We start from the raw sequence: 9452 nt of genomic DNA on the forward strand, positions 1-9452 counted from the left end.
CCAGACAGGGGCCTCTCGGCTGGGCTCTACTTCCGGCTCCGCCCACCCACGCCCCCAGTTTTCATTGGAAAACGCAAACTGCCAATCATGCCCATGCCCGCCCTTCTACTACTATTGGTGAAATCAGCAGTCCGTTTGATAGATCGGCCGACTGTTGGTCAATGCTGCTCGGCGGTTTCTGGGGACCGCCTACGGGCTCTGCCATAGGCGGTGCAGGCGGACGGGGCGCGGCGGGGGACACGGCGGCCGCCGCGGGGCTCGATCGGGCAACGGCGGCGACGGCGGCAGCGACGGATCTTCCTCCTCTCTTATTCCCTTGCTCCTCTTTTTTCCTTCCCTTTTCCTTTCCGGCCGGGCCTCGTCCACTTTCCCTAAAGGCGGCCTCGATCCTACGGTACCAAGGAGCTAGGGAGGCCGAGGGTGGGCCCAGCCGTTGGTGCGGGCTCTGGGCCCGGGGCCTTCCGTCCTGAAGCTGGAACCGGGGGCGGGGCCGGGGCACAGTTGTCGGCGGGAGGAAGAGGGAGGAGACGGGAAGCCTGACAGCGGCCGCCTCCGCCGGGCGCCTGCCGCCGCCTCCCTTGAGACTGCCGCCAACTCGGCTGTCGAGTTCCCGGGCCCACAGCTGGCACCTGGGACTCGGCCCTGCCCGGCTAGCGGGGTCGGGACGGCGGGGCGCCGGCGTGCTGGGCTTGGCGCCCGAGGTGGGAGCCCAGACGTCTGGAACGTCCCGCGCCCCGCCTCTCCCCCGCCCCCGCCCGAACCCCGGGGCCTGGGGAGCGGGAGGAGGTGCCAAGCGGGCAGACCACGGAGGAGGACATGGGAGGGGAAGTGTTAGGGTAAACGCTGGGATCGGGTTTGTAGTGTGGAGTTACCTATAAAGTGATTTTAGAAACACCTTCGTGGTGGCAGTTGTTGACGTTCTTGTTCATCTTTTCAGTCACCCTCCTTCCGTCCCCCATTTTTTTCCTTCCATTTGTTTTTCGTGTTTTACAGTAAAGGCATGACTTCCTGGCACGGCAGGGAAAATCGGGTGCAAGCCCAGAAACTATTTCCCCACCACCACTTGTTGAAAAACTGATTTGAAGGCATCTCCGGGGTTGAACAAACGGAAAGTGCCAGGATTTGATGCGTCTCTGGTTTTGCTCTGGAGACCCTTCCCTGCTAAGTATCAAGACGAAAAAAACTGGAAACTAATCCGGTAAACATTTAAACTTGAAAACTTATGATGAGTTTTATTTTGATCTAGTAAACGATTTGTTTTTTTCTCTTTTGTTGGCTAATTCCTGCACTTTTTAATTGCTTCATCTGTTGAAAATGTCTTTATCTTCTACTGAAAACACTTTTGTTCTTTGGGTATGTAAACTCGAGCATCCTCTACTGGGTGGAAATTTGCCTCTGCAGTAACACAGACAGACTTTTTGAAATTACAAACACATTGGAAAGCATAGGCCTTCCACGTTAGCACAAATGTTTGGGCATTTTATGCCACAAAGAATTACATGCTTATTGTTTTTGAAATCCAAATGTTTAAAGATACAAGACTTTTTACATAGAAAGTAAGATTTACGCATTACGGGGCACAAATATTTAATATTTCCCACAACTAGGATAGAACCATTAATCATAATTGGTACTGATTTGTCGGGGGAGTATAAAACACATACCATTTACTTAGAATATAAACGTGTAATGGTAAGTATTAGGTAGGAATCACAGCTGCCTTCTTTGCCGTTGCAAACCTGCAGCCTAACACAATATTTGGCAAATGAGAGCTGTGCAATTAAAAAAAAAAAAAAAAAAAACAAAAAGTGGAAAAAATAAAATTAAATCTATTCAAACCTAGACTTTGTCGTACTTTTCAGAATTTCTGTGGAATGTTTAATCCTCTGGATCAGTGAATGTCTGATACGTTGGCAATTTAAAGTTCTTTTGAAACAGAGTTCATGTTACCCAGCTATTCTCTAGTATGTATTCATGGAATACTCCATCGTTTCTGATTACACTTATAAAGCATAATTCTTTAGCGCACACTTAGAATTATTTCTCTAACATATTTATGCAGACAGAATTCCATCTTGAATTTTATCAAATTCACTTTAACTTCTTAAGTCTTGGTTATTGTAAGAGCCCAAAGGTGTAGCCAGGGAACAATTAAGACTTGATGATTTGTCACCTACCAAAATGTGTTCATTATCTGAAGGTTTCAATGCCTGTAAGGCTGTGATGTTGGTATTTAGTGCAGTGCTCATAAAAGTGTGTTACTATTGTAAATTGAGAAATTATTAGGCTGCTTGTAGATTAAATAAATACAAATATTTGGACAAATAGTGAAGGTACTCATTTACTTTTTCCATCAAATTTTAATTGAGGTTCTGCTGTATACTAGACAGTATGTTCTTGATTTTGTTCTTACTAGTTAATAAGTGAAGTAAATGTTAAATGTAATTACTAATTTTAATGGGAAAAGGAAACAAAAGTATTAGAGAAATAAGACTGCATATCTTAACACCTTTTGGAAAACAGAAGTATACATGCATTACAAGATAACTTACTTTGAACTGTGTGTTTTGGCTTTACAATTTAATGTCATTGTTGCTGTTAATTATACTAAATTTTTTTTGTGTGGTTTTTACTCAGAACAGTTTTGGAAATTATATTCATCTTCATATAGAATAATGGCAGTTTTTAGGCCCACCTGTTTGAAAAACTTTGTCCACAGTTGTGTTCCTAAAGTCAGTTGTCCCAGAATTGTGACAGGAAAGAAACTCTTTTGAACTTGAATGCATATCTAAATTGGATGAGATTAATACCATTTATATCCTGAATGTAATTTATATCCTAAATGTTGACCTGTTATTAGGTTTCCCTAAATAATAGTGACATCTGGGATAGTTTGAGTTCTTTCTTTATAGTCTAATTTATTTGAATTTCATAAAAATCAAGGAATAGACCTGATTGCTACTGCTTAGTAACTTGTTCTAGTTTTGCCTTTCCTTATATATTTCAGGTAAGCTAACATTAATAGACACACAGTCTACTAATTTAAGTTGTTTTGAAGTATTTAATCTTAAAATGTTTATATACTGCCTTTTATTGTTCCAGAATGAACTGTTGTTATAATACTTATCTTTGTTTCTTTTGTCTTGGAAGAACCATATTTATTTAGAGTCAGAATGGAGCGATTTGTAGTAACAGCACCACCTGCTCGAAACCGTTCTAAGACTGCTTTGTATGTGACTCCCCTGGATCGAGTCACTGAGTTTGGAGGTGAGCTGCATGAGGATGGAGGAAAACTCTTCTGCACTTCTTGCAATGTGGTTCTGAATCATGTTCGCAAGTCTGCCATTAGTGACCACCTCAAGTCAAAGACTCATACCAAGAGGAAGGCAGAATTTGAAGAGCAGAATGTAAGAAAGAAGCAGAGGCCCCTAACTGCATCTCTTCAATGCAACAGTACTGCGCAAACAGAGAAAGTCAGTGTTATCCAGGACTTTGTGAAAATGTGCCTGGAAGCCAACATCCCACTTGAGAAGGCTGATCACCCAGCAGTCCGTGCTTTCCTATCTCGCCATGTGAAGAATGGAGGCTCCATACCTAAGTCAGACCAGCTACGGAGGGCATATCTTCCTGATGGATATGAGAATGAGAATCAACTCCTCAACTCACAAGATTGTTGACTAGGAGGTTACTTACCACCATTGTGATCAAGATAAATGTGGAGTATTAAAGTTATGTGTTGATTGTGTGGTTCATTTTTGTATTTATTTCATTTAAAATCATGTGACGCAGAATAGTTTTGCAATGTGTATATAGTTGCAGGCAAAAACAAAAACAAAACACCTCACTGCAAAACTTATTGTTAATTTTAGTCACCAATGGTATAAAGCAAAACCTAGGTTTAGAGTGTGCTAGGATACCTGGAACCTGATGGTTATCTTTAAAATTAATGGTTTTTCTCCTGAAATGTTTGTGCATGGAAGAGCTGCCGTGCTTTTTTACTCTGTTGCCATGTGTGATTATTCCTTGTAAGATTACTTAATTACTTGGATTGAAGACTAGCCTATTGAAGCTGCCGCCAGGCAACACCACTTAACAGTAACTTAAAGGAATTACTTTCTTTAGAGGATCCTCTTCAAAAAGGAAGGGATAGTGGAAAACTGTTCTTATATCTTCAGATCCCTAGCAGAAATGACTGTTTATTTCAAACTACGTTTTACTTGTATATGATGTAGTTACTTATCTTTCAATTCCATACTTCCCCTGCCCCCATTTTAAAGGCTTATTGTATTTTGTAGCAGCTTCAAGTGACCAAAAGACTAAAATCTTTCAATGTCGATGCCAAAAGCCAAGGGGAATTTTGCAGTGACAAGATTTTAGTCTCTTACTATGAATACTAATTTCAAACCATAGCTTTCATTTTAAGCATCATCTTGCATTTGCAAACTTTTTTCTATGTCTTGCTGTTAAAAGACTTCAGTGTTGGCATTTTTATTTAAACATGTTATGGTTGAGTTTTCTCTTTTTTATAGAGAATTAGTAATGAATTTTTTGGCTGACAGATCAGATAAAATTACTTTCTATTCATTTTTCTATATGACTTTATGAGTTTATTTAGGTGAATAGTCTAGACTAGAAACAAGTTTACTTTATCTGCTTTGCCTCCGGTGGTACAAGGTTTTTAACATGGATGGTAAACAATTGTCTAGAAATTCTGGCAGGTTTTTTTGTGGTGGAGATCTGGCAGTATCCTGCATAACTGTTTGGGTGAGGAAATTGTTCTCTTAAAGATCAACCGTGCTCAGGAAACGATCTCTGTGTGAACCTCACTGTCCTGTAAGGTTATCCAAGTCGCTTAGCCCAGCTAAGTTCTCTCAGAGACCCAAATTATATTTTTTGAAAATTTAACAGCTGGAAACTTGGACTAGAGCTTTAATGAAAAATCTTAAATTCTTTGAAATTCAAGTCAAAAATACTTATGAGATATATTTCTATTACAAAGCAGTGACAAATGATGCCCTATGTGACTTGGAGTTATCTTTGACTTTTACCACAAATCTTCATTTACAAAAGAAAAAGCCAAAGTGGAAAAAAGTTAGATTGTGTATTTTTCAGTAACAGCTTTCCATGTCTTAAGATTTTTTTACAGACTTAAGTTTCTAATTCAGGTTGTCAAACTGGCCATTTAACTTAGAGATTTGCTTTGTTTTCATTAAAAAATAAGCCTGCCACCAAAACAAATCACTTATCAAAATGTGAACTGTTTTCCTCATGTTCAGTGACGTTAAAGTAGCATAATAAATGCATGCCTAGAGAAGTGCTCTCATTGATGAAGCACATGTGTATGAGGAGACCAGCAGCAAAACATAACCGTAAGTGTTTTGCATTTACTTCCTCTAGAAAATAATTTGCAGGCAACTATGTTTAATTTGAACTATCCAAGATGGTAGATTTTAGAAGCTAGGAATAATTTGAGTTTTATAGCACAATTTTCAGAATACAAAAAGTTAGATTATACAATCATTCTGTTTTTTGAAATTCCATGTGATTGAAACTGCTCCCTATTATTTGGGTATTAATTTGCACTAATGGCAAAATGTAATGGCAGATCAGCTTTGAGAGTGGTCCTAAGCAGTAAACTGGATGATGTTGCATTAGAAAAACATCAATAATTCATATTTAAGTTTCTAGTAGTTACTACTGATTTGATAATCACTTAAATTTTATATATCTTCATGTATTTTTCAGACTCCTAATTCCCACATTCACTGTACCTAGGGGCATAGTCCATTCTGTGAGGATTATATCCTCTCCTTAGAAACGTTTTCCATCTTGTTGTGGGGATTTGGTATTAATGTTTCTTCATTGATTATGAAACTTTTGTTCCCTGAAGCTAGTTGACTTTGTCTAAAGTTAAAGAAATAAGGCAGAATGATTGTTGTAGCCTGCTCAAACTGATACAAATCCCTGAAACCATGATTGGCATATGTTAGATAACAAATGAGGGTGTCTAAGAGGCATATGCTGCTTTGGAGGTGTAGTGAACGTGTGTACAGAAGTTTTCAATCTTTATAGTGTTAGTGTGATGCTATACTATTGGAAAAATAGCGACTTCTTTCTATTTTATAAGTTGTATTGCATAAACATAAGATTTGTAATGTTTCATTTATAAACTGCCTTCTTCAACACATGTTAATAGTGTTTTCTCAAAGTATTGATAGTATGTCTTCCAGAATTTCACGATATGCTTACAGTAAATAGTTCCTAGCTTGTTGAAATGTTAAATTCTTTGTTGGCTTTCTTTTTGATTCTGTGGAGATGTATAACAAGCCTGAAGGACATTGTAATCATTTCTTACAGGGTGAAAATTTAGAAAGATTGTGTATGAGAGCCTATATAGTTGTTTTATCCATTATCATCTTTGATTAAGACTTTAAAAAATGCTATTTCCAGTTAATGCGTTTGGCCCTACTGAATTTTCAGGGACCAGAAAACATTAAAGAAAAAGTTCTGCATCTTGTAATGGTAACCAATTAAGCTTGAGATTGTTCTGAAAGTATCAGTTGCTTTAAAACTGTTGTAAGTGCAGTTGGCAAGATCTCCAAGCTGAAACTTCCATGTTAAAATTTTGCCTGTAAGAATTTGCACATGAATGTTAATGGAAAACACAAAATAAAACTTAAGATAGCCCAAAACAAAAGCCACAAACAGTTCATCATTTGGTGCTTAGTCTTTGTAAGGGCTCTCTGTTGTTTGACTTACCCCGGCTACCATTAAGTGAGGACAAATCACCTTAAAACATGTTCATTTGATTCATAACAAGGAAGATTGGGTCTATGATTTTATTGCAAATCTTAGCCTAAAATAAATTGTTTTAGCTTCTGGTCAGCACTGATTAAAATGTGAATAGTGAAGTGGCTATCCTAAACTGGTTTATCTCAACCCATACTATCGTAGATTTCTTAGGTAAATACAATTCTTATCTAGTGGTATTCTACTTGTATTCAGAATACTGTATTAAAATTTTGCTATTTCATTTTTGTATTCCGTGCTTATTTTTTGCTCACGCATGTATGCTTAGTATAAACGTGTCACTTTTAAAGTTTTGTCTCTTTTAGAAATAAATTTCAGAAAAATTATTTCAAAAGATTTTGAAAGCACATTTTGTTTTGTGAGTCAATGACAAATATATTTCCTGATTCCAAAACAGCAGAATCTTATTATTTTTCTACTAGTTATAGCTCCCTTTTGTAATATTAGTCATTATACTCAATGTGAAAGTATAAAATCTGTTAAATCAGATTCACATCATAGCTACAGATATCCCTTTTGCTCCCAAATTATATAGAGTAAGCTTAATCATTGTTTTAATTGGAAATATTTTAGTTTTTTTTTTTTACTTTTGGAAGTATTAGTTATTAAAGGACCTAATTTGTAAGTTTCACTGCTATATCCTCATTACCACTTGTAACAAAAAATGCATACAAATCAAAAATATTTCAATTTTACATAATTTTGAGGGAAAACCTGCTACTAATCACTTCTGTTTGGCAAAAGATCAGGCAGTTTTTATTTTTTTCTGGACTCAAAATGGCAGAAGGGGCCTTAAGTCAATAGCTCTGCTTCCAGTTTATTATTTGTTTGTTTATTTATTTTTGAGATGAAGTCTCGCTCTTGTCCCCCAGGCTGGAGTGCAATGGCGTTAGCTCACTGCAACTTCCACCTCTCGGGTTCAAGCGATTCTTCTGCCTCAGCCTCCTGAGTAGCTGGGATTACAGCCATGTGCCACCACGCCTGGCTAGTTTTTGTATTTTTAGTGGAGACGGGGTTTCACCATGTTGGCCAGGCTGGTCTCGAACTCCTGACCTCAGGTGATCCACCCACCTTGGCCTCCCAAAGTGCTGGGATTACAAACGTGAGCTGCTGCGCCCGGCCCTGCTTCCAGTTTAATATTACCAAACCATGAGAGTTCTGTCTTCACTTTTCCTAAAGTGTCTCACCACAACCTTTATTAAATGTAAACCTATTGAATGTGCCTCTGAGTCTCATAAGTTTCTCTTTCCCCCCCCCCCCATTTATGTGTGAATTAAATTGAATTATGTACCTGTGATAGGTCATGATGCAAGGATACTTCTGGGATCAGACTAGCTAACCCTAGCACTGTGGAAAGCTAAAAAGCTAAAAGTAGGAAGTAGAACAAGACTTTGATGTGATGTGTGATTTGCATCATATGAATAACATCACTTCTAACAAATTACCCTTCCCATATGTTACTTGCTTTCAATTGTTTTTATGTATACTATTTAGAGTGAATGCTTCTTAGCTCTTCCTTGCTTAAATGTTAGAATCAGAGCATTTGAAAGCCCGTGTCCTCAAGTTCTTGGCCAAATTTGAATAATATGCAATCAACTGGTGTTTACTGAATCTCTGTCTCTGACACTAGCCACTGGGGGATACAGCAGAAAAAATAATAATCCCAGCCCTTAATGAGCATGCATTCTAGTTAAGAGACATTATTACCATATACTGACCCTGGGGGTTGGGGGTGATTAGGGAGGTCTTTGTTTTTTCTAGGCAGCTCCTTTAAGCATTCATCATGAAACTTGTTGCCAGTAAATAGTTATCACTGTTTCATCTGGATTCTCATTTTGTACTGGAAGAGCAATAAAAGTTCAAAATTTGCAGATTTTTTAAAAGGCCTGCTTCTCCTTTGAAAATCTGGTAGTCTATATAATCCATAAAATAATAGTTTTCAGAATCTGTTAGGTGATGTAGCTGACCCATTGAAATGCCTGTAAAGTAAGAACCTGCCACAGACACTTCACTGAAATACAGTAAGACAGGCACTTCATCGAATATTTGATATCAAGATAGTCACTGGTGTATCTATTGACACATTAATGATTATCATAATTCAGTCGTCTGGGTTAGTATGTATATTAGATGATATAGTCTGCAAACTTTTTTTTTTTTTTTTTTTTTTTTTGAGACGAAGTCTCGCTCTGTCGCCCAGGCTGGAGTGCAGTGACCAGATCTCAGCTCACTGCAAGCTCCTCCCCCCGGGTTCCCGCCATTCTCCTGCCTCAGCCTCCCGAGTAGCTGGGACTACAGGCGCCCGCCACCGCGCCCGGCTAATTTTTTGTACTTTTTAGTAGAGACGGGGTTTTGAAAGGGCACAGGATGCCCCCACCCCGGTGTTAAAACTTTGTCCTGCTCTCACAAACATATGGTACAAATGTTGTAAGTTCCTGTTTTTCTTGTAAGCTCCTGTTTTTCTGTGGCATGGCAAGGTCACAGGATGCGTTTAAGTATTGCCTAGGCCTGCTGTGAAACCTACCTCAAATTGATTAACTGCCTTTGTGTGAGACCGCTTTCCCGCCCCTGTCCGGAGCCCCTGATAAACGTCACCAGGGTTTCAAAATTAACGGAAATACTAGAGATGGCGGGAACCAATC

General features: G+C 38.8%; 1 protein-coding gene across 2 annotated transcripts; it reads left to right on the forward strand.

Annotated features, from left to right (window-relative positions):
• Nucleotides 1–149: 149 nt before the first annotated feature.
• CGGBP1 (CGG triplet repeat binding protein 1) lies at nucleotides 150–7206 on the forward strand. 2 transcript variants are annotated; one of them, XM_023216062.3, is made up of 3 exons: nucleotides 150–394; nucleotides 994–1198; nucleotides 3151–7206. In XM_023216062.3, the coding sequence occupies exon 3, from the start codon at nucleotides 3174–3176 to the stop codon at nucleotides 3675–3677; it is 504 nt and encodes a 167-aa protein (XP_023071830.1). In that variant the 5' UTR covers nucleotides 150–394; nucleotides 994–1198; nucleotides 3151–3173; the 3' UTR covers nucleotides 3678–7206. The 2 variants fall into 2 exon arrangements, with proteins under 2 accessions (XP_023071830.1, XP_023071831.1); XM_023216063.2 differs by lacking the exon at nucleotides 150–394 and adding an exon at nucleotides 409–701 and having other exon boundaries at nucleotides 3151–7200.
• The last annotated feature ends 2246 nt before the right edge of the window (nucleotides 7207–9452 follow it).

This window comes from Piliocolobus tephrosceles, chromosome 2 (assembly GCF_002776525.5).
Source record: "Piliocolobus tephrosceles isolate RC106 chromosome 2, ASM277652v3, whole genome shotgun sequence".
NCBI classification, from domain to species: domain Eukaryota; kingdom Metazoa; phylum Chordata; class Mammalia; order Primates; family Cercopithecidae; genus Piliocolobus; species Piliocolobus tephrosceles.